Genomic DNA, 25,250 nt, shown 5'->3' with positions numbered 1-25,250 from the left:
GATGTCCTGCTGACTTCTCTCTCAGTTCTGGCTGTACAGATGTTGAGATGATATCCTTTGTTTCTCCGTTTATCTTTAAAATAAACACTCATCAACTCAAGTCAGAGGTTTATGCTGGTCCTTGCAACCTGAAAGAGCCTAACACAAGCTTTAAAACTTCAAAAACTTTATTATAAAAAGTTACAAGAAGCCATTTATAAGCCCAAAGCATCAGAACGAAATAGTACACATAATTTTTATACACACATTTTTTTTCTGTACAAAAAGGTTGACCTCTGTTGGGATATAAAATAAATAATCTGAAAATCGGTGTCACTGATTGCCAAACGGGTGTCTCTCCGACTCTCTCAAGCCCCCTATGTGGCCAAAAGGGGAGGCGGCCGACGTCTGTTGCGGGCCTGGACGGTGAGTCTTTGGCGAAGGTTTCGTACTCTCTCCGCAAGTTCCCGCTCCATGGTGTCCCACTGTATTCTTCTTTGATTTAAAGAAACTTCAAAAACAAAATTTAAGATTAACAACAGTTTAATTTTCTGATGTTAGCAGCGATATAGCATTTATTTTAAAGGTAAATACGTTGTCAAAAACCAATAATGAAATGAATATTCGAGAAACCAAATTTCTCGAACCAAAAAGCCTCACCTATTGGTTCCTATATTGTTCCATTTACAAGCCAAATATTTATTTGTTGAATTCAGTGAAGGCTATCAGAGAACGTACTTGCTTTTGTTTATGTAGCACTTGTTTTTAAATTTGGGGGCTATAGACTATAGACAATCTTTTAGATCAGGAACAAAGAGAGGGTGTGATTGTCCAAGAGAGGGTGAGTGAGTTAATGATAATGAGAAAAAGCATTCCAAGTTGCCAAAATATTTAGAAAAGTACACCAAGACTACTTTCCCAATGACTAAATAAAAATAAATAAATCAAATGGTTTTCATAGTGGCCAACACAGGGAGCGTCCAATTAAAATATTACAATGTATCCACATGCAACAGCCATTTCATACTGCGTTTGAGGGGCTAGTAAACACTGCAATCTGAAAAAAAACACCTTAAAAGTACACTTCTCTCAAACTTAGTTACATAGTCAAACAGCTCCAATTTCTGAACATGGTATTTTCCTCCACAGGAATACAACTTTTATGTTTTGTTTTCTGCTAAATAATCTGAGCTTACCAAACGTCTTGATTTGATTTTCTAACTTAGAATTATCTAACTAAAAATTTAAGTCCTGACATGTCGGACTAAAGAACAGCTGGAAATCCTGTGTACTTTCGTTCGACTTACACGTGACTTTTGGTTTAATTCCTATTCTGACACAGAATCTGTGGATGCACATGAAGCATGAGTTAGCAAAAATTTACAACACTGGAATCACACGCCCTGTTACTAGGGATATTTTTTATAAAGTTTGTCTTCAGGGGACACTGTGTAAGAATCTGTTCTTCTAAAAGAACTCAAAAGATCTTGTTAAATTCTGCTTCTTCTATATGATGGTTTTGTTGAAAATGTCAGTTGAAATCGAAGTCTAACAGAGTTTCTTGTTCCCTCCCCTGTTTTAAAAAAGAAATCAAATACTTTATTGGGAAAACCGTCAGCTCCTTTATGGGCTAATGCTGTGATTCTATTTCTGTATCACGTTTCCACCCTGTCCCTTGCAAACATAAACAAAAACTTGCAGGGAATCAAGCGGAGGGATCAAACGTCAGCCATTCAGCATGAAGCCGTTTGTCTTGGGCAGGTGGGCCGCTAGGGGCCCCGGTGGTCTGCCACAGGGCCCCGAGCAAAAACTCCTGTCTTTAGTGGCTATTGGACAGGGCCCAGTCCAGAAGAACAGAGTCAGAAAATTCAAATACGTAATAGCTTTGAAAACTAATGCTCAGATTTTCTCTCCACGAGGGTGTAAAAACTGGTTGTGAATATCATTACTTTAGTTAGTGACAGACTTCTGTAGGCGCCTATGACTAGTATCAGAGAAAGGAAATCACGTCAGTGACATTCATCTGGCAAACGTTCTCTACCTGGTTTCGGTCTGATCCAGTTTGTTCTCCAGCTAGAATAGCTGAGAACCTTGCTATCTCCATTTCAGGAATTTCCATTATCAATCCCTGGGAAAATGGCATCAGCATGCTGCAAATAAAATTCAAGCCACAGTCTTGCTTAAATGAATGCTACATTTTAAATGATGGAAGAAAGATTTCTTGCTTATCAACTTACTGCATGTTGAGGAATCCATTTCTGAAATGTCATTTAATTGTGAGGTTCGAGGCAAGCAGCTTGAGGCGACCTGTCCGATTTGGTACCTGGGCACTGCTGTTATACAAGAGAGCAGATACAGGTGTTTGGGAGTGAGTGGAAAGCCGTTCTGAATTCCAAACAGTCCCTAAGAAATGACAACTGCCAAGGATGAAAAGCCCCCACTTCTGTTCTGAGAAGAGCTCTGTCCCCACTCTAAGGGCAGGGCAAGTGCAGTAAAGAGCTGAAGTTTTGGTGACGTATTTTAAAAACACCTTTAGCTAAAACAAAAAGCCAACAAACCAACCACTCAAAAATAGAGATGTTAGGATAGAGATCCCAAATATTTCTTGGACAAGATTATGAAATGTGATGAGCAAGCCTTCCCTGAGAACTCCCCAGAGTCTACCCCTGGCAGCTTCCACCGGGCGAGGCCTAATCGAGGCAACAGAGAGCACGTGAGAACCAGCGAGAGGCAGGCTGCCCCTGAAGCCCCTGAAACCTTCCAGAACAGCAAGCGGAGCAGGGTTCCGGCACCAACCTGGTGCCTCCCCGCCGTTTCTTGGTCAATCACTCACCTCAAAAGTTATACTGGCCCCTTCGCCGTGTTTTCACTGTTCCCCAACTCTTGTACTTTTTCAATAAGACACCAAGGTCTTTTTTTTTTTTTAATTTTTCAGGCCAGCAAGTGTCATGACTGTCCCTTTCTACTCCCATCACTAGGGTCCAAGCCTCAGCCTCTAAGAACCAGGCCCAGACTGTCTGAGTTACATTGACTCATTAAGATGCCTGCCTTTTACCTGGTCTCAAGGGCCATAACTAATGGTTTTAACTCACAGTTTTAGCTCAATGAGTCATTAAGACTATTCGGGGCTGATTACCAAATGACTCATTTGAACTGGTGTGGGGAAATGGGATGTGAGAGTCATCTTCAAATATGTGAAGGGCTGTCATGTGGCAGAGGCAGTAGATGTAATCTGCATTTGCACCAAAGAACTGTTTCTAATGAGGGAATTTACAAAAAAAAAAAAAAAAAAAAGACATTCAATTTTACACAAGGAGACACAGCTTGTAAATAAAATACTGGCAGAAATGGAACTGGGTAGTGAGCCCGCCAGCTCCACGATATTCTGGCATAAGTTGGATACCCACCATTCACCACTGCAGCAGTGATTTGCACAGCGGATCCTGGTTCTCCAGACCCTTCCCTATCTGAGACCTCTCTGGCCCTTGTCTCTCCTCTGTCCTCCAAGAGCCATACTGGCCCGGGCTGTTTCTTTCCTCTTCCTGAAGGGCCACGGCGTAAACATCACCTCGGTCCCAGCACTGAATGGTCCTCGCGGCCGGCAGCCATGTTTCAAACACTGGCTGAGCAGACTCACCTATGAAATTTTAAAATGAAAATCCAGCTTCCTAGCTTCTATCCTAGATCTACCAAATTATATCACTGTTGGTGAGGTCCTTAAGAGGGTTTTTGTTTTGTTTTTTTTAAATCTGCAATTTACAAAAAAATAATAAATGCTAATGGTAACACATTTGAACACATAAAGAATAAAAGCAAAAACTCCTCCTTATGGTTAGGGTTAGGGCCAAGAGGAATGGCAGGCCCAATCTGCTGGCACTGTGGTGAGCTTCCCAGGAGTTTGATTTGAGAGCATGGGTCAAGGGAGTGTCAGGCTCATGGTTTGTGCCCAAGGAGCCGGCAGAAAGTGGGGGTTCGCTGGAATGGGCATGCAGATATGGTTTCTGGAGTTCCAAATGGCGTGGTTTCCTTCTGGGTGGCAGGCTGAGTCCTCTGGTATTGCTCAGGTGTCCACAATCCCTGGGGCTTTGGAGCCAGGCCTCTGGGGACAGACCCCTCAGAAGCCATGCTAGGGTTGGGGTAAGACCTAGGGGCATGGCAGTCCTGATCTTCCGGCGCTGTGGCGAGCTTCCCAGCGTTCTGTGTTAGGGGCGTGCAGCATGCACGTTCCTGTACAGGTTTTTGTACGGACTCGTTTCCGAATCTCCTGGGTACATACCTATGAGCGCAACTGCTGGGTCATAGAGCCACTTTATGTTTGACCTTCTGAGAATCCACCAGAGTATGTGCCAAAGCGCCTGCCATCTCACACAACCTCCAGCCCCGTCCCCATTTCTCTCTGACCCTTGTCAACACTTGCTATGTTTGATTATAGTCACGCTAGTGGGTGTGAAATCGTATCTCATTCTGTTTTTGTATTTTTACTTTTCACATGTGGTTTTGGTTTGTATTGCCCTAGTGACTGATGAAGTTAAAAGTCTTTTCTTGTGTGTACTGTGGCCATCTGTATCTTCTTTGGAGAACTGTATATTCAAGTCCTTTGCCCATTTAAAACTCTGCACTGGTATCATTTTATAGGACATGGCTGTTCAGCTACAATTTAAGTTTATGGACCACGGATTTCAGGGGCAGCAAGGGCCATTCACATTGTCCAGAAGGTCCTGTTTTCTCGAAAATAATAAGAATTTCCTCCTCACTGCTAATAAAGATTTGACACTAAGCAAAAATTTTATTTATTTTTTTAAAGATTTATTATTTTGAGAGAGAGAGAGCATGAGTGTGGGGAGGGCAGAGGGAGAGGGAGAATCTCAAGCAGACTCTCCATGCTGAGCACAGAGCCCAACGCAGAGCTGGATCCCAGGACCCTGAGATCATGACCTGAGCTGAAATCAAGAGTCAGATGCTTAACCGACAGAGCCACCCAGATGCCCACCACCCATTTAAAAAAGTTTAAATAAATGACCCATCTTTGGCAAACTCTTCTCTGTTTCCTACTTCCTGGTGCCTCCATTCTGGGCCCTGAGTGACAAACAAATGCCAAGCGTCTCCAATCAAAATGCCATTTTCCTAATTAGAGCTGATTATCTCCCAGTGTTAAGAGCAAGTGACTCTGATTTCATTTATACACCCTGATTAAGAAAGTGACAAATCCTTACACGTTTGCCTTTTGAAAAATGGATGATTATATTAACCAAATGATCTCACATTGGTGAAATTTAGGAAAGTTAAAAAAATTAAGGTAGCTCGGTGGGACGACCCCACAGAGGCAGAGGGGCCAGCATGCGGGAAGATGACTGATGACCGAAGGGGAAGCTTCTGCAGTTTCTTCCTTTTTTCTATTTCTAAATCCATAGGTTCTCGAACAGCCTCAAGCATCGTTTCTTTCTAGAGGAGGGGTAAGTGTGAGAGGATTAGGGACAGGTAGCAGCTCCACTGCTTACTCTCTCTTGTAAGCCAGCTGTAAATATTTGCTTTGTGCAGAGTGACATTCCCCTCCCTCCTGCCCCAGGGGCCGGGGGGAGGGGGGCAATCCGGGACCTGAGTCTAAAGCAGGAGAGCTAATGAAGAGTTTCAAAAGTAGGCATAATTAAATGCTGATGCTTCTAACCTACGTTTCTACTTTTCAAATGTGTGAATTACAGAAGTTACGCCCACAGCGACATTATTCATAGAAGCCAAGAAGTGGACACAACCTCATTGCTCATCAACTGATGATGAATGGATAAATACAATGTGGAATACCTCCGCAATGGCATACTGGCAACAGAAAGGATGACATACCGATGCATACTACAGTGTGGATGAACCTCAAAACATCATGCAAAGTGAAAGAAGTCAGACCCAAAAGATCAGAGTGTGTGATTCCATTCATATGAAGTTTCCTGACTAGACAAATCTATAGACACAGGAAGTTGATCTGTGGTGGCCAGGGGCTGGGAGGGAGTGAGGGGAAATGGGGAGTGACTGCAAATGGATACAAGGTTTATTATGGGGCACTAGAACCTTCTAGAATTGATTGCAGTGATGACTGCACAACTCTGTGAATATATATATATATTTTACATATGGCAATACCACACAACTGTATACTTTAAATAGGTAGATCATATGGTATGTGAATTATTTATCAGTAAGACTGTTACTAAAAAAAGGTAATTCATATATATTAAAAAAGACTAGAATACAAAATGTAGTAAAATAAAAGTTCACTGTAACTGCACTTGATTTTAGAATTCTAAGTAATTTAGGTTTTCAGGTGCCATTCTTCTGGCACCAAAACCCAAGGGTTATAGTAAGTTTCCTTGTGCTACTTTACTATACTATTGTTTTGAGGACCAGCTATTGGCAAAGCACACATTTTTACCAAAATAAACTAGAAGCACTTTGGGAACAAATCATATTCTGATAGATTAAGAAGATAACAGGGAGCATGGAACCATGGAATAAAACAGAACTGTACAGGATAGTTGAGAGCTTTCTTGATCAGAGTTTTTTTTTTTTTTTTTTTTTAAACAAAACAAAACGAAACCCCACTCCCCCCCAAAAAAGTCCCAGCAACCAAAAAAAGGGTGACTAGTGAGTGATCACCTTTCAGCTGAGCACGAATTTGAATAAAGTGTACCTCAGGGATTTATTCGTGATAGCAGAGCACAGGAAGTACACGGGTCTGTAATTTCATGAAGAGAAAGGCACTCATGGCTACTCACCTTTACTATACGGACGTTCAGCATGTTCTAAAGCACCATTTATCTCTTTCTCTAGAAACCACTTTCTAGATGCATCTGCGAGAGCTGAAGCTTTCTTTTCTGATTTCAAATGAAAGTCTTTTTCTTTAGCTTCCTCCCACTATATGCAAATAAATGAAAGAAAAGAAAAATCACCTAAAAGTTGCGGTAATGTCGGTTCCGACAGTGGAGTAAGTCCCTTTTGTTTCCTCTACTCCACTTCCTTTGGGATTCCCATGGCATGCAGGATCTGTTTTAGGGTAACCTGAGTGCCTTTGACCTTGAGGGCAGAGGCACTTCTCACGTACCACTCGGTACGTTAGGGGGCCACACAGCACACTGGGTGTGCCCACTGTCTTTGAAACAACAAGTCATTTCAATACATGTCGAATCTTGTGGGATTAAGCTAGTTTTTTAAATTCATGACAATGGTCTTATTTAATCTGAATGCTATCCCTTAATAAAATTTGCCCAGCTCCGGTACACACGCTGACCAATCTCAGGGAAGTCGAGGAATTTCTATTAACCCCGACTTTCTTTTTCATAAAGTGAGAAAATGATGATCTTAAAATTAGCTCAAGGGTAATGAAAATAATGCAGTTAAGATATCCCACAACTCCTAAAGTTCGTCAGTGTTCTACGCCACAGCTCCTATATACAAACACACACAGAGTCTTTGTCATAGAAATGCGAATGCATGAAATAACACAACTTCAAAGAATCATCAGGGCCAGGATGGACCACAGAAATCCAGTCCTTTCCTGTTACTGAGGAGGAGAGAGTGTCAGGGATTTTTTTTTTTTTTAAGATTTTATTTATTTACTTGAGAGAGAGAGAATGAGAGAGAGAGAAAGCACATGAGATGGGGGGAGGGTCAGAGGGAGAAGCAGACTCTCCGCTGAGCAGGGAGCCCGATGCGGGACTCGATCCCAGGACTCCAGGGTCATGACCTGAGCCGAAGGCAGTCGCCCAACCAACTGAGCCACCCAGGCGCCCGAGAGTCTGAGTGATTTTAAGGCCACACGGTAGTCAAGCTAGCTTTAGAACTCAGGACACCAGATACAAGGGAGCATCTCTGTATAACAGGAAAAGCCCTCACTGTGATTCTGTGTCCACTCTCAAATATACCACTTTACCCCAAGGCCAGCAGCACTGAACACGGCACAGTCTAGCACCGATGCTTGAAGACGTGGGCCTCCACTGCGACTGTCCTGGGGGATGCAGCCTCAGCGGGTACCCCCCCTCTGTCCTTGACTCAAAGTGTTATCAGATAGGGCCGTGTACCCTTTAGATGGCGTAGCAGGAAGATGAACAGGAATAGTGACTTGAAGGAAAGAGATTATAAAAAGCTTTTGGAATAGACGTCACAACAGAGCAGAATAAAGAGGAATGAACTACAGCCAGTTCTCTGGTTCCTGATCTCTCCCTAGCTCTTCAGTGTCCTCAGGGAAGTCCGTCTGTGGTAAGATCTGCAGAGCGTGGGTACCAGAGCTGCTCACAGGATCAACCGAAGGATACATCTGCGTGACATGACATAAACTCTTAGCTGCCGCCTCAAAATCCTTTCTCTGATTCTTCTTTAGGAAAAGAATTCGAATTTTATTTGGGATGATAATGCTCCCTGCTAAAAATACCATATTTCCCAACACCCTGTGCAGGCAAATGTGGCTAGAAATGTGACATGGGACTTCTGGAAAGGAGTTAGGGTTGTCTCAGCTGGGAATTGGACCTTTTATATGTCTGCCCTACCTTCGTCCTGCTGGCCGGAATGCATACGTGATGGCTGGAGGTCCAGCAGTCATCTTGGACGGTGAGCTATCCTTGAGAAGGAAAGCCGTGCACCAGGAAGCAGTGCAGAAAGACTGAAGGGGCCACTTACCCTAATGACCTCGGAGCCAGGAAACAACCCTGGACTTCCTACCTCCACACTTCTTTCATGTGAAAAAGAAAAACCTGTCCATCTTGCTTACAGTCACTATTATTTCGGGTTTTGTTAGTAGCAGCTACATATAATCCCTAACTGTTTAAAAGTCATCTACATTGTAAGAATCAAGAATTAGGTAATATTAGTAATATTATCCCATCAGCCAGAACAAATCTACTCAAGGAAGCTGAGTTGAGAGGTGCTAATGTAAATGAGAAAGATGCCTAGTCATTTTTAGGTATCGTATTAGATTACTTCTCTGCACATACCTATTACAGTTAGATGATCTTTAAGATCTTTTCCAACAAAATTTATCTGGTTTGATGATTTTGTCATCAATTATGTAATATTTCAAAATTTAAATGATGAATAACAAAAAATTTGTGACACCATTCTTACCTTTTTAGCTTCCTCCCCCATCATTGCGTCTAATACTTCTGTTTCTTTCCTTCTGTTTTCCCGAAGAAGTCTGGCCACTTCCTGGTAACACTCGTTTCGCCGCAGATCGTCACATCTTTGTTTATATAAAGCTTGAATTCGCCAGTCGGCATTTAGACATGCTTGTCCAGCTTTTGCCAAATTTTCTTCAATTAACTAAGAAATATTTACAGATTTCAGAAACAAGGTCAGACTATATATAAAATACAGTATATCTGTTCAATGCATCCAAGTGTCTAGGGTAGCTGTTTTTCAAAGATTTATTTATTTGAGAGAGAGTGCATGGCAGGGAGGGGCAGAGGGAGAACCGTAAGCAGACTCAGTGCTGAGCACAGAGCCCGAGGCAGGGCTTGATCTCATGACCCAGAGTCCCCACTTAAGCCGAAACCAGGAGTCCAACGCTTGACCGACTGAGCCACCCAGGCGCCCCTAGGGTAGCTGTTTGTAACCTTGGTTGCATATTAGAATCATCTCACAGTGTTTAAAACAAGCTGGTGTCCAGGACCCAGCACAAACCAATTATATCAATCTCTAGGGTTGCAGGATATTGGAACTTTTTTTTTTTTTAAGATTTTATTTATTTTTTGACAGAGAGTGAGAGTCAAAAAGAGAGTCAAGCAGGGGGAGCGGGAAAGGGAGAAGCAGGCTTCCTGCTGAGCAGGGAGCCCAATGCAGGGCTCAATCCCAGGACCCTGGGATCATGACCTGAGCCAAAGGCAGATGCTTAACCGACTGAGCCACCCAGGCGCCCCAAGGATATTGGAACTTTTACCAAGGTGATTCTAATGCATACATAGTCAAGGTTGAGGATTTCTAGGCTAAGCAGTAAACAATTTCCATCTTTCAACCTTTTTGAAAAGGAGTCAGAAGAGCTCATTCTTACAGACTGGACTAAAGCCTACAAGGAAAAATAAATGGTAGGCTATTCTGGTGGGACCACGTAAGGGATTGTTGTTGAACAGAAGGTAGGGAAATCTTACACTATTCCTGGCTTTTGGACCAGGGCCAGGCCTTGCCACAAGACCCATTTAGCATTTTGCTAACTGGATAATAGAGAAAGTTCTTTCCTGAAGTTCTCAGATTCTATTTCAATTCACTTAAGCCAGAATTTCTGAAAGGGTACTCCACAGAAATTCTACAAAATAAGTTTGGGAAATTTTCTTAAAGATTCACAGTATATCATATCCTCAAATGTGGCAGGAAAAAAACCAACTTTAAACAGCACTTCCAACACTTACTTGCCACTCTCCACTTTACTGAGTAATAGTTATTAATATTCTACAGAATATACTTTGGAAATGCTGCCTTATATACCAGGCGAAGACCTGATGTTTTGCAACTAATCTACTCAGGGACAATTTCTGAGACATAACACAGTAGGTTAGTATCTATAATGTTACTATTTCCCTTTTATTTTCTCCTAAGTCTTAACATTCTTAAGAGTGTAAAAGATACACGTATATGTCTGGCAGTGAAGTGAGTAACCTATAAAAAAAATGTGAGATTCTAGGAACTGTGATAACTGAAGCAGAGAAATGAATTAATGCAACTTTACAGAGTTTAATGCAACTTTATAGAGTTTAATCTTGAATTTCTTTTTTTTGAAAGGATGACAGATGCAGGGGGGGGCAGGACAGGGGAAAATAAATATATGAAAGAATGACGGACCTGTCCCCCTCTCTATATACGCTAAATTTGCCATATTTTTACCTTCTGAGTTTTTTGGTTCTGAGTTTGATCTGTTTCTATCAGTTTATGAAACATGTGTTCTTCAAGATCCACTTTTTGTCTAAAGGCATTTGCATCTTCTCTCATTTCTTTTGCAACAGCTTCCTGATTTCCAATAAGATTCTGTTAAAAAAATCAATTATAAAAAAAAAATCACAAATCTATATAATAATGCTAGAACACAAAATGACTTTTTTTTTCTAGAATACTAGCACACAAATAAAAAATTGGCATTTGATTTTCAAAGTAAAAAGCAAACAGCAGAGACATTACGGAAAATACAAGAAAAGACCCCTGAAAATTCTCTCATCCAAAAAAGCATCGAGAACACTGGCCAACCAACTTTTTCAGAACTCTGGAAATTAACCAAAGGCTTGCAGCAATTTGGGGAGCATTTACTCATAAAAATGGCTGAGTCCTTAACAAATACAAACAAATTAAAAAAAAAAAAAAAGGCTGAGTCTTGGTAAGAAGAGTAACCCTTAGGGCATTTTTAACTTGCACTATCCCTAGTCCCACCCCACCCCTAAACTCTGCATTAGCCTTGAAAACCAGTAGCCTGGCAGCCAGTGGAGGAGATAAAGTGGAGCTGGAGCTCCTTCAAACTCCATTTGACCTATTTGGTGTTCTGGAAGAACCCGCTCCCAAGGCTGTCTTTATCTGTCCTGACTCAGAACTCACGCCTTTGAACAGCCTTTTCCCTGGGGACGTTTGCTGAAAAACATCAGAGGAAACTGTTGACTATCTTGGCTGCCTGAGGCAGTGGATCACAGTGTAAACCACAAGTTAATCAAAAAGATTTACAGAAAAAAAATTGGAGAATCAGATGTCTGTAGGGGACTTTGAAAAGCTCTGATAGATTCCTGGGACCCTAAAAGTCCACATGCATGTGTAAGGCTGTACACATGGCAAGGGCTATGTGAACGCTCATTTCAGAGAAGGTCCTGGGCTCTCAAGTCTGGTGAACTGAGGTACTGCACGGTCAGGAAGTGAAATCTGAGACGCAGTTGTAAACTGCGGAGCTAAGTGTTGAAGGCATGCCCCAACACAGTGCACACAGAGCTCGCTGGCAAAGACTAGAAGCGTACTGGTTCAAGGCAACTATGGAAATCTCTGTCGGGTCACTAACACTGAGTTAAGACTTTAATTTAGTTCTATAAATTAATCTTTACAGAATTAATTCAGACAAGTCATTAAGTAAAGAGACAAGAAACCCTGAGGAGGCGGGAGAATCTGATTTTCAGAACTGCCACATTACAGTATTTAAAATATCTCATTTTCAACAAAAAATTACATGAGATATTAAAAACCAAAAGAATGGCTCCACGTACTCTGAATAGACATTAACCACACGTTCTCCAAAGAAGTTATAAGAATGGCCTATAAATATATGAAAGCATCACTACGTGGACTAGCATCATTAGTCATTAGAAAAACGCAAATCAAAACCACAAGATACCACTTCACACCCAATAGTATGGCAACAATCAAAAGGACAGATAAAAACAATGTTCACAAGAATGTAGAGAAATTAGAACTCTACACTCCTAGGTACATTATCTAAGAGAACTGAAAATATATGTTCAAACAAAAAGTTGTACATGAATGTTCACAGTAGTACTACTCATCCTAGCCAAAAAGTGGAAACAACCCCAAATATCCACCAACTGATAAATGGATAAGCAAAATGTGGTCTTATCCACACAAAGAATGTTATTCAGCCACAAAAAGGAAGTACTCACTCATGCCACTATATGAATAAACCTTGAAAACATTATGCTTTGTGAAAGAAGCCAGTCACAGAAGACTATACATTGTATGATTTCATTTAAACGAAATGTCAGAATAGGCAAATCCATCGAGACAGTAAATAAGTGCTTGCCAGGGTCAGGGGACTGGGGAAGTGAGTGCTAATGAGTACAGTGGTTGAAGGGAAGGATAGCAAACAGTATTCATGAAAATTTAAGTTAAAAAAGCAAAATACCAACTGTATGTACCAAATAATCTCACTTATCCTTATTAATGATATTAGCAGTTATTTCCCAATTTAGGGATTTTTTTCTACTTTTCTAATTATCTACTGGCAACATAATTACCTTCATAATGAAAAATAAAAAATGTTTTCCAGTGTTATGTAGAGAAGATATATGTATGAAGAATTTTATTGTCACAAATTGTAAAGCACTTAAACATCCAACGATAGAAAAAAAGTTTAAATAAGTTATGGTTCATCAATATCTACTACAAATGACAACCAAGATATGTAGTCATTTAGAAAAGGGATTTTATTAAGTAAAAAAGAAAAGCAGAATACAGAATCTTAGCTACTCCATAAAGAGGTAAAATGATGTATGTGCAGAGATTAGGGATTAGGAGGAAAACAATGGAAATCTACAAACAGCGAAGAGGAAGGAAGACAAGGTGGTGGTTTAAAGCAGATGGGGGAAGTTGTCCATCCATTTTGTAAAACGGTAGAGCGTTTTAGGCCAAGGGACAATGATGGGAAACTAGTATCTGCCCAGCTCCTGCCAGTACCAGACACTGTAAGGGTGAAGGGTAACTTAGTAGCTGGAGTTATTCAAATCCTGCACATTCCAAAGGAAACATCAGCCCTTGACCAGCTCTAAACCCCTGGAATCCCCTGCCTGGTAAGAGTGTCTCTGTATGCCTGGGCCGCTGGGCTCTGCCAGATAGTTTGTGCTAATCATGTGGCTTATGGTAGGAGCTGTAGGACACACTGTATCAGCCTGACCTCTGCAGAGCCAGTAACTAGGGTCAGGCACATGCACACTCCATGCCTATGTGACTGACTCCCAGTAGAACCCTGCATACTAAGACTCGAGTTGAGTTTGCCTGTTGGCAATGTTCTCTATGTGTTGCTGGCAAAATTAAGCGCCATCTGTACGACTCCACTGGGAGAGGACAAGGGGAAGCTTGTCCCTGGTCTCTCCCGGACTCACCTTATGTGCCTTTTACCTTTGCTGAGGTGTTTTGTTGTTGTTAAGTAATCTCTACCCCCATCATGGGGCTCAAACTCATGACCCCGAGATCAAGAGTCGCATGCTCCACTAAGCCAGCCAGGCGCCCCTATCTTGGCTGAGTTTACTCTGTATCCTTTCGGTGTAATAAACCATAACCATGAGTATAACAGCTTTTCTGAGTTCTGTGAGTCCTTCTAGCAAATCGCTGAACCTGAGGGTAGTCCTGGGGACTCCTGTCACTGACATATAGATATTAATTCATTTAATTCTCACAGCAGTCTTGGCAAGCGTGGTCCTAGGCCAAGGAGGATGTACATGTGCCTGAGAGAGAGACTGAGACAAGAGGCCGAAATTGGACTTGGTGAAACAGGGTTCTAAGAGACGAGGGGATGGAATCTGGTCAGAGGTCAGTATGTGCTTGTTGGTTTATGCTTAGTTTTTATTCTTTTGTTAAAAAAAATTTTATTCAGGGGTGTGTGGGTGGTTCAGTCATTAAGCATCTGCCTTCGGCTCAGGTCATGATCCCAGGGTTCTGGGTTTGAGCCCTGTGTCGGGCTCCCTGCTCCACGGGAAGCCTGCTTCTCCCTCTCCCACTCCCCCTGCTTGTGTTCCCTCTCTCGCTGTCTGTCAAATAAATGAATAAAATCTTAAAAAAAATTTTTTTATTCAAATTAGATATATATGGGATATTGAGCATATATTTCCAATAGGGGTCATCACAATATTGTCTGTTTTCTGGGATATGATTTGTTTACAAATAGATGCAGTTAATCAAACTAATCTAAGAGCTAAGTTTGGCAGAAAAAAGTGTTAATCACTAAAACTGATGAAAATGGCAGGAGCTGCACATCTGAATCTAACGGACCAGATAAAGTTCATGATTTTGTAAGTTAGTTTTGTTGAGTAGGCTTGGTCTTCTCTAACTCTAGTAGTTTGCTTAATAAATACTTTCCTCAAAAGAGGGCAAAAATTATAATGATCCATAGAAAGAAACTCAGCATTACTTCTGGGGCATTCCTGCCCAAAGCGTGTAAGTTGAATTGTATCATGAGGAAACAACAGACAAATGCCAACTGAGGGACACTCTACAAAATATCTGGCCAAATGCTTCAAAAATATCAATGTTATAAAATATAAAGACAGACTCAGGAGTGGTGCCAACATAAAGGAGACTAAAGAGACGTGACAACTGAGAAAATGGATTATCTGAGATTTTCTTTTGCTCTGAAGGACATTTTTACCACAACTGATAAAATCTGAATAAGGCTTATACAGTGGATAACAATAAAATGTTCATTTCCTGATTTTGATCATTGTTCTGTGCTCATGTGATAAGGATTCCTTGGTTTTAGGAAATATACACTGAAGCATTTAGGGGGAAAGGAGCATCAGGTTTGCAATTTTCTCTTAAAAAGTTCAGAAAAAAAATTTATCTACGTGTGTACATGTACATACACAGAAAGAGAAGGATAATGCCAATTTAGCAACGTGTTAATATTTGAGAATCTGAGAAAAACATATTTGGAAATTCTTAGTATTTGTCTTGCAAATTTTATGTTAATTCTGAAATCATGCCCTGCTGGTGCCACCACCCACCTCCCCCAAAGAAAAGACAGTAAAAAGTAAATTTAGGTTTGGTCCCAAATGAATTGAATCTAATTCAAAATTATAGGAGACTTAGTCAGGGTGTAAAACCCTGGCTCAGTTCTAGAAGTAGTTCAGTGTGGAACTTAAAAAGTGTTGTAGATACGAATGGATGCCATAAGTTTTAAATCTCATTTAATGTGAATAACAATCATATGTTACCTGTTACATATTTGCAGTTATCACTAATTTCAAAGTCTCACTTTAAAAGAGGGCTGAAGGAAGTGAAAACTTACGGCTTCAACATTAAGTAACAAAATGCTTTTCCCAAATAATAAATATTTATATTAACAAAATTCCTTTTTCCAATGTCGTGGAAACTAAATTATATATTCTAAGTAGATACTTGATAATTTATTTCCAGAAGATTCAAATTTAAAGTACTTTACAGCTCTTGTCTGATTTACCTTACTTACAAAGATCCTTATGAAGTACTGGGTTAATTTTGTAGTCACTATCACACAGATACAGAAAACTTAGTAAGTTGGTAGAAAATCATGAGGCAAAATCTGGGACTTACATCTGGTACCTCAGACACTAGACTAAGTCGCTAAGAGAAACATGAATTAAAGAATTACAACAAACTGTATATTCAGACATTTTGGCTACCTTACAATCCTGGATGACACTATATTCTGCTTAAAAAAAAAATAAAATGAACATTACAAAATCATGAATAAATACAACCTAAAAAGAGTTTGCATAAACCCTGCTTCTCTCATCATGGAAACAGATGATTTATACCTTCTCATAATGTCTTTTTTGTGATTCGAGTTCCAGATGTCTCATTTCTAGGTCTTTCGCTGTAGTAGCAATTTCTCGATCTCTCATGTGTACCTATGGCCAAACAACAAAGTGTGAACACCAAAAAGAATTTACAAGATAATTTCTGTTTAACAGATTTAGTAATCTTGTAATCCAAACAACCCACTAAGAGTATTTTAAATAAGAAGTATTGGGTTTTGATACCAGAGTAACTGATAGTATATTAACATTCACTGTAGAACCTAGGAATAATGCTGAGTTAAAGCTTAATTTTCTAAAAAGGAAAGTACAATTACCATATGCTCATCTACTCAGGCTGCGAGAACAGACGGCAGCTCTTACCACACTATATAAGCCAATATTATGAGTTAGAAAAACTTGAGCAACTTAAATTTGCAGTGGTTAAAAATATAGAATGTTTAATCTTATTAAATGTAACTATATTTAATGTTCTTTTTGATTAAATGACTATACTTAAATTTTTTTTTTAAAGATTTATTTTTTTAGAGAGAGAACGAGGGTCAAGGACGGAGGGAGAGTATCTCAAGCAGATGCCCCACTGAGCACAGAGCCTGACATGGGGCTGGATCTCACGATCCTGGGATCATGACCCAGCCAAAATCAAGAGTCTGTCACTCAACCAACCGAGTCACCCAGGCACCCCTATATGACCATACTTTTATAAATTCAGTTTGGCAACTAATAACTCCAAGTTTAAATGTGCTCTGCTTGGACCTGGCTAATTTAAAGTTCACCGTTCATCAAATTTTGATTACTTGGAAACTTTTCACTCCTATACACTAGAGGGTTTGAATAAGGCCCTCTTTAGGTAGACAGAGAATCTTAGGAGCAATCTTAAATAAATACTTGGCTGCCTAAAGTCTCCCATTTTTTTAAGAGTGATATGTGTTTCAGAAACAAAACAAACTATAACCCCATCTAACCCCATTCATTTATTCAGTAAACCTTTAAAGATTGTACTATTATTTGCATCCGTTAAGTATTAGACATTGTAAAGATAAAAGATACATGATCAAATACCTATCAATGGAGAAACAAATAGTGAAAATGAAAATACAGTGGGGTGTACAAGAAGGACAAACATCTGAGAAGTAAATAAACCACTAACTGGCAACTGGTTTCACTTAAGGAGGTTACTGGGAAGGCAGCTAGCTCAAAGTGGGGATGTTCGAGTTCACGAAACAAGAGCAGTAAAAATGCCAACAGGCAGAGGAGAGGTTTGGCATAATTAATCATGCTTTTCAGGAATTTCAATTAGAGAAGCTCTTTCACTTATGAATTTTTAGACAGACAAATAGCTTAGTGCCCGGGCAAACCCAGATCAACTTTGCTGATGCTAATGGATGTGCAATCACTCGTGCGTGTCACCACGGACTCAGTCTTCCTGCTGGTGCCTGCACTGTGAGGAGAAAAGCTCTGGCGTTTAGCAGGTCAGAGCCCACTATCAGAATAGGGAGATGAAGGACAGGGGGCTGGAAGGGCAAGCAGAGGCCAGATCATGCAAACCGAAAGGACTTTACAGGATTCTTTGGCAAAAAATTGCCTTCACTATCTCAAAGAGTTTGGAATAAAGAGGTCAGAGTTCTAAGCCCGTATTACTTTTGGAGAAGAACATATGCTCTTCTAGAATAATAAATTATCAACCTCATTTACTCAGTGAGATCATGAAAAGGAATCATAGCTTTCAAAAACCGATTTAAAATTAACTGGCTTTAAGCAAAACAAAAAGTATTATCTCATGCCATAAAAGAGATGACAGATTTCTAATACAGAGGAATTCAAAATACTTTCAAAGATTGAAAAAAATACTTAGTATTTTACCAAAACTAGGTTTAAAACTCCCTAAATTAGTCTATAAATTCAATGCAATCCTAATAAACATGCCACCAGGATGGGGTGAGGTAGGGATTCAGAAACGAAGAGTGATAACGATTCTCAAAGTGTATGAGACTAGACTGCAGAGAACCCTGAAAAGGCAGACTAAGTGGGAATGAGGCCCACAAGTCAGACAAAGATCATGAAGCTGTTGTTCAGGGTGGTGCTGGCTTAGGAGCAGACAGAGCAATGGAGGAAATAAGATATATAAGGGAATTTAACATTGAATAAACCATCAGTTGGCAAATGACTTCGTTCATCGACAAATGGGTGTGACTGTGTTCCAACAAAGCTGTATTTATGGATACTGAAATATGAATTTCATGTTTTTAAAATGTCACATAATATTCATGTCATGAAATTATTATTGTTAGAATTCTTTTAACCATTTAAAAAGTCAAAGCCAGGGGCGCCTGGGTGGCTCAGTTGGTTAGGTGACCAACTCGTGATTTTGGCTCAGGTCATGATCTCACGGGTCATGGGACTGAGCCCCGTGTGGGGCTCCACGCTCAGTGGGGAGTCTGCTTGAGAGTCTCTCCCTCTGCCCCTACCCCCACTCACGCTTGCTTTCTCTCTAAAATAAATAAACCTTAAAAAAAAACGTGATTAGTCCAAATTTAGGTGTACTGTAAGTATAAACTGACTGCTAGATTGCAAGATTTAATATAAGCAAAAAGTAAAACATCTCATAATGTCTTTATACTAATTACATATTAAAAAAATTGGGAAATATATTGAGTCAAACAAAATGCTATTAAAATGATTTCCTCTGTTTCTTACTTTTTTTTCTTATTTTTTTTACATGTGGCTGCTAGAAAACAAAATTGCCTATGTGGCTCACATCATATTTCTACTGGATACTGCTGCCCCAAATGGCACAAACAGCCCATGTAAATTGAAAAGAAAAAACTTGACAGAAAATGGACAAATATGGATATACAATTTATAGTTCTTCTACAAATGGAAGATAACTGGAGAGATATTTAACCTCACTAGCAAGAAAAAAAAAGACAAAATATACAATTTCCACCTATGAGATTGGCAAATATTAAGACTGACGTACTCCGAACTGACTAGGGTATAAGCACTCTTCTATATACACTTAAAATAACTTGGGTAGGTTCATTTTTGGAGAATAATTTGGTAGGTCTTGGAATTTACTCAACAAAACTACGTGTGCAAATACTCAAAGATTTGTACTGAGAATGTATAACCTAGCACCATCTTGTATAGCAAAGCACTGCAAACAACCTCAATGTCCAACAAACAGCAAAGGATTAATTAAATAAACTATAACATAATCACACAATGGAATACTATGCAGCCATAAAAAAAGGAAAGAGCTCTATCATTTTTTCAGTTTATTTTGGGGACAAAATGAGAAAAGAGTAGGGAAGGTCCATTTTTGACTCCCTGTATTTTATAATGGAAATTTTCTTATACTGGCCAGGCGCAAATTTTTATATTTAAAAAGAGCATTTCCCCTACTTCACAGTTAATGGTTCATTGATATTTCTATTTTTAGAGAAAGAATCACCAAGGACACTGGTCAAATTGACTAATTTTCTTGGCATTTCTAAACTTTTTTTGCTATTAGTGAAATTCGAAAGAGGAGAGGAAACGCTGAGGGAAAAGTGAAAGTAAAGAGGCTATTTAGTATTCCCTGTGGATCCTAGCGAGGACATTTAACTTGAAGGTAGGAGAATAAATGGAGCAAACAGAGATCCTGTGTGAGCACTAAGATACGGATCATGAACCTTTCTCTCGATTTCATCATCCAGTCTTCTTAGTTCCATTTCACGCTGATCTTGCTGCAGCTTCAGAAACCGCCTTCGTGTAGCATCTTGTAAGTGCATTTCCTTGACTTTCAGCTCTCTTTTCACAGAAGCTAGTCTTAAATACAAAATACATCAGGAGGAACACATAGACACATTTCCCGACATAGACTGAAGTGGAAAAATCGTATGTTTCACAACAGTGAAAGGCCCGCCACCGACTTCGGCACATCTGTCCCCATCCCCTGGTGCTACTGTGGCATCACGCACACGGAGGAATGGTGCCCGTGGCTGCCTTTGTGGAAAGGACAAGTGTCCAAACGCAACTGGCTATGCTTTTCGTATTTAAAAGTTCCTAACAGGTCTACTCAGATCATCTCGGTACAATCAATATCCTTTATCTGAAGGAAGAATGACACGAAGTGCTCCGGGGTCACCAAAGATTATGTATGCTTTCTCTGCCAGAATTTTAGTACAAGGTTAATCTTCAGTTCAGTAACTGTTTAACCCACACTAGAAATCAGTTTCGTAAAATCCCAACCAGGAGTAAAACTCAGTAAACACGGAAGTGAGGTTCCCCAACAATTAGACTTAGTCTCAATGCTCATCCCATAATCTTAATTAATTTAAACATTTTGCTTTATTGATATACTTTTGAATAAGCATTTAATACTTCTTCCCCTGTCCTCCAAAGTATGAGATGCATAATGAGATAATCATTTTATGTTCCAATTTTCAAGTCATACAGATATGTTTAAAACACAATTTTAAAAATTCTGCTCCCCTGATCACCTGAAGGTGATTTATCCAGCACTGTGTTACAAAGCATTTCTGCCTACTGTACAATGCTTCTTCTAATAATGTCCTCCAAGGCACATTAGACTTGTGTGCAGTCAGAATTCCATTTCATACGCCAATTCTTTGAAATGTGGTAGATGCAGATTTTTTATTAGCTTAAATTTTTGCTTAATGGAAATGCCACAGCTGGGTAATGTTACGTATATAGAAAAGAAAGAAGAAAATAAAAATTATTTAACTAACTCACAAGTCCAGATTTTCTCAAAGTGGTAACACATACCTCTGTCTTTGCTGTATCATTTTTTCCTCCTCTTGTAAGAGCAATTCTCTCCTCGTTTCTTCGGCTTTACGAAGTAGTTCTTGTTTTTGGTACCAAGCTTCGTCTTCAACTCTCTGCTGGTCTACCTCAGCTTGCATATCTTCAACCATCTGCCTTAAGTAGGGAATACTTACTATTATATCCAGACACAGACAAGCCCCCAGTATGCACTTGTGATTATGCAAGGGTAAACTGCTATTTGCCTCTGAGACCCTGAACTACTGCCTTTCACTTTCATATTTATCTCATCCAAGTGGTAGAAAGCACCGAAAAGGATGCCCTATGTAAGTCTCACCAAGAAATGCAAACAAAGAAAAAAATTCAAACAAAGAAAACTGAGTAATTTAAGTCCAACCAAAACACAAGATGTATACCTGGTTAATATGTAATTGTTTCACTTCTATATGCAAGAATTAAATATCTTTAAAGATATTCCCAGCCTTCAAACTCTGATTTTACACAAATACTTAATAATTTACATGTGTTTCTCAAAAAAAATTCTGTATTTATGAAAGATTTTGCTACTATCACACAAAGAACAACTATTCCATGATTACCTCTCTCTCAGGTAGTCCAATTCATCAATCCTTATTCTTTCTCGCTCCTGTGTCTGATAGTCCACAATAAACTTTGGATATTGGTTAAATACTGGATATTGCCCTTTCGTCAAGGCCACAAAGACATGAAGCATGCTGTTGGGATGAATATCAGTAGGAGTGGTATCCATGAGATGATAGACTTCTCTAATGACAACGCTTATATCCAGGTTATTCCGATGATGAAAAAAATACTGTAAGAAAACTTTGTGTTGAAATTGTGATTCAACTAATAAAGCAGTTATGAGGGAAAAAATAAGAGTTCAAAAATTGTGAATTTATCTTTTCTTCCCTTTTTTCTTCCTTCCTTCCCTTCCTTCCTTCCTCCCCTCCCTCCCTCCCTTCTTTCCTTCCTTCCTTCCTTCCCCCCACCCTCCCTCTCTCTCTTTTCTTCCTTGGCAAATTCACTGAAACTTTTCTTAACTCAAGTTTTAAAATGAAAAGTCAATTTCATATTTTCAAAGTCTAATAAGATTTCAAAACCAAACTTCTGAAATAATACTTTTAAAATTTTAACTCCAACAGAAGGCCTCCTTTATATTAGAAGAACACTTCAACCAACAATGGAGCAAACTCTTCTGCTTGGATTTTTTTCCTTGCAAAAGCCAAAATAAATGAATTTGAAAATAAATTAGCTTGATTCGTTAAAAAAATCTGAAACATTTCCACACTATCTTGTTCTGCTGGTAGGTCCAAATTCTAAAATATATATAGGTATGTATCTTGTGAACAGTAAGTAAAAATAAAGTTTGACAGGGGTGCCTGGGTGGCTTAGTCAGTTAAGTGTCCCGACTCCTGATTTCGGCTCAGGTCATGATCTCGGGGTCGTGATATTGAGCCCCTCATTGGGCTCCGTGCTCAGTGGGGAGTCTGCTTGAGATTCATTTTCTCCATCTCCCTCTGCCCCTTCCCACTCACTTTCTCTCTCAAATAAATAAATGTTTAAAAAAAAGAAAAACTAAAAACCTTAAAAAAATAAAGTTTGACAGGAACCACAAAATAAGTAACAAACCCAATTCATCCTGTTTACCAAAAGAATCTCTCCTTTTATTTTTTACTTATTTTTTTTTAAGACTGTATTTATTTATTTGAGAGACAGAGAGAGAGAGAACACATACGAGCGGGGCGAGTGGCAGAGGGAGAGCGACAAGCAGACTCCCCGCTGAGTGCGAAGCCCGACGTGGGGCTCCGTCCCACGACCTTGAGATCATGATCTTAACCAATTCAGTCAGACACTTAACCAACTGACCCCTCTCCTTTTAAAAACCTCCTCTAACGCTTTCAAGTAACCTTCCTGCCATATCTCAAAATTCTCAGAGTAACCATTTCATATGTGTAATAAGCATCCAGATTGTCAGAAACTGGATGGGTCACTGATAAAACCACCCAAGGAATTAGCAATGACTCAACTGGTAAACATCCTTTACACAGGGAACAAGCACTAAGCTCCAGTATTACTGTGTTTCTTTTCTGAAGCTACGACTTAAGACAAATAGTGTGCTGTGACTGTCTGTTGGATTATCGACCAACAATGTCAGAGTAAGGGTGTGTATACCTTGCTCTCCACTCCACTACTCCCACCTGGCACCAGTACCCGACATGCCAAGGGTACTCAATAAATGTATCCATTCTTCAATAGAAATAAATGAAACTCCAGAACTGCTACTTAAGAACAAGGATATTTACCTCAAAATCATCTTTAAGACTGCAGTTGAGCAAAGGAGCTCTACAGTGTATGTTGTAGGCTACCACAGTCATCAGGAGGAACGAGGGGTGGTTGGAAAAGACGTTATCAAACAATTTTAGCCACTCCTCTCTTGTTAGTACTTCTGAAAAAACAGTTTCAAGAAGAGGCCATGCATACAGCTAAAATAAATAAGGAAAAACTTATTAGTTTTCTATGGAAAAGTCATTAAGTCCTTGCTAATACTCTCTTACATTTGAGGTAGCTGTTAAAACCATTATATTCAAAACAATTCTGAAAAGAACTGCCTTAATATGGACCTTTCTTTATAGACTTTTGGGAAAGCAGTTTAATGAAGAAAAAGAATGGAATACTGTTAAAAATACAAAAAGTAGTATGTTCTTTACTATACTCTTCCAAGAAAAGTCTGTCTTACTTATACCAGAACCAATGTTAGCTTCCAAGATTAGTCATGTTATCCTAAAAACCTCATACTTCTTACCTGGGAAGTTATGTTATGATCTATGAAGTGCTGCAGCAGGTCTTTGTCGTGGAATGCCAAAACATTTTCTATCATACTGAGAATATTGATGGGAGGGTTAGGGAAATATTCAAACCAGTGTTGACACCAATTGACTATGAAGAAAAAAAATTGAAAATCTATCTTTAGCATTCTATATTATCAAAGGATTCTGCAATTCTTACATGAATCCACTCTATGTCCTCAATATGCCCATTAATAAAGAAAACATGACAACTCTTTAAGTTCTAGAACCATCGATTTTAAAGTTGCATCATGTTAACATCATATTTTAGGTTTATAGAATTGGCCAATTTCTTCAACTGAGAGCAGTCAATGAGGAAGTGTCCATTAAAACAAACAGAACTTCCCAAAGTATGCTGATCTTCCTATAGGGCGCTCTGCTTCCTGCTTCTCCTTGTTAACAAAATGACCCTTCTACAAAAGATTCCTTCTGAAGTCTTGACAATCTCCTAAAATCTACTCAAATTCATACCTAATCAAAATTAGAAAAGTTTACAAGAAATGTTCAAAATTACTAATTTTTTTTGAGAAAGCGTGAGCAGGGGTGGGGGGTGGGGGGCAGAGGGAGAGAGAGAATTTTAAGCAGACTCCATGCCCAAGGTGTAGCCTAACATCATGACCCTGAGATCAGGATCTGGGCCGAAACCAAGAGTTGGACGCTTGACCAACTGAGCCACCCAGGCGCCCCCAAGATTATACTCTTACACATCAATAGCAACACATAAAAACAAATGGGCATGTATCATACCCCTATCCATTAAATGTTATAATAGCAGAATAAACACGTCCCTGTTACTGGGACAAGAGTGACTGTTCTACGGCCGTGATAACAAGTAACCACCAGAACTGGTTTTAAATCTAAGCCATCGACGACAACTTATTCAGTAAACCTGACTTTGAAAACCGGCCAGTGACTGAGGGATTCTCTGAAAGTCAGCCAGTGCAAAGCAGAATCTATTCTGCTCAAGATGCTTCTAAAGCTCACATTAACTCACTGAGTAACCACTAGAATCCCCAAAACATTCTCCTAAAAACGCTGGTAGGATCAGTTAGTTTCACTCAATGGACTACATCTAATCACCACAGCCCTCCTTAATTATTAAATTCGGATTTTTATTTTAAACACTGAATTGTGGTTCCATCCTTTGGCAATAAGATCTCCTTTCTCATATTAGCAAAAGAAGGCTTAGATCGGCAGAATTTTGGATTACATCTGGTTATAAAGGGCCTACTAATTTCAGAAGTTAATTATTTATTAGTAAGTAAATGTGAGTTAATAATTAAGGCATAAATAAACTCTTGCAAAAACTAAGCTTTGAAAGAAATTCTTTCAGCTTCTTTAACTGCTGCTCTTAAGTTAACTTTAAAAGAAAAACCCAGTTCAGCAACACATGCTA

General features: G+C 39.5%; 1 protein-coding gene across 15 annotated transcripts in view; it reads right to left on the bottom strand.

Moving 5' to 3' along the window:
* Positions 1-149: 149 nt before the first annotated feature.
* TBC1D31 (TBC1 domain family member 31) overlaps positions 150-25,250 on the bottom strand; it is a 65,618-nt gene continuing 40,517 nt past the window's right edge. For 10 of the 15 annotated variants that reach the window (XM_027618734.2, XM_027618717.2, XM_027618725.2 and 7 more), the window contains 11 exons: positions 23,812-23,945; positions 23,312-23,491; positions 21,587-21,819; positions 20,991-21,143; positions 19,895-20,030; positions 16,221-16,313; positions 10,834-10,974; positions 9,085-9,279; positions 6,744-6,882; positions 2,217-2,312; positions 150-490 (listed from right to left, as the gene is read on the bottom strand). In XM_027618734.2, coding sequence (XP_027474535.1) covers positions 357-490; positions 2,217-2,312; positions 6,744-6,882; positions 9,085-9,279; positions 10,834-10,974; positions 16,221-16,313; positions 19,895-20,030; positions 20,991-21,143; positions 21,587-21,819; positions 23,312-23,491; positions 23,812-23,945 — 1,634 coding nt within the window. In that variant the 3' untranslated portion in view covers positions 150-356. Of the gene's footprint in view, positions 491-2,010; positions 2,130-2,216; positions 2,313-4,881; positions 5,422-6,743; positions 6,883-9,084; positions 9,280-10,833; positions 10,975-16,220; positions 16,314-19,894; positions 20,031-20,990; positions 21,144-21,586; positions 21,820-23,311; positions 23,492-23,811; positions 23,946-25,250 lie in introns of those variants that run through there. The other 5 variants (XM_027618644.2, XM_027618673.2, XM_027618664.2 and 2 more) reach the window with 5 other exon arrangements.

Source organism: Zalophus californianus, chromosome 4, assembly GCF_009762305.2.
Source record: "Zalophus californianus isolate mZalCal1 chromosome 4, mZalCal1.pri.v2, whole genome shotgun sequence".
Taxonomy (NCBI): Eukaryota; Metazoa; Chordata; class Mammalia; order Carnivora; family Otariidae; genus Zalophus; species Zalophus californianus.
This window is presented reverse-complemented; position numbering and strand designations above follow the sequence as displayed.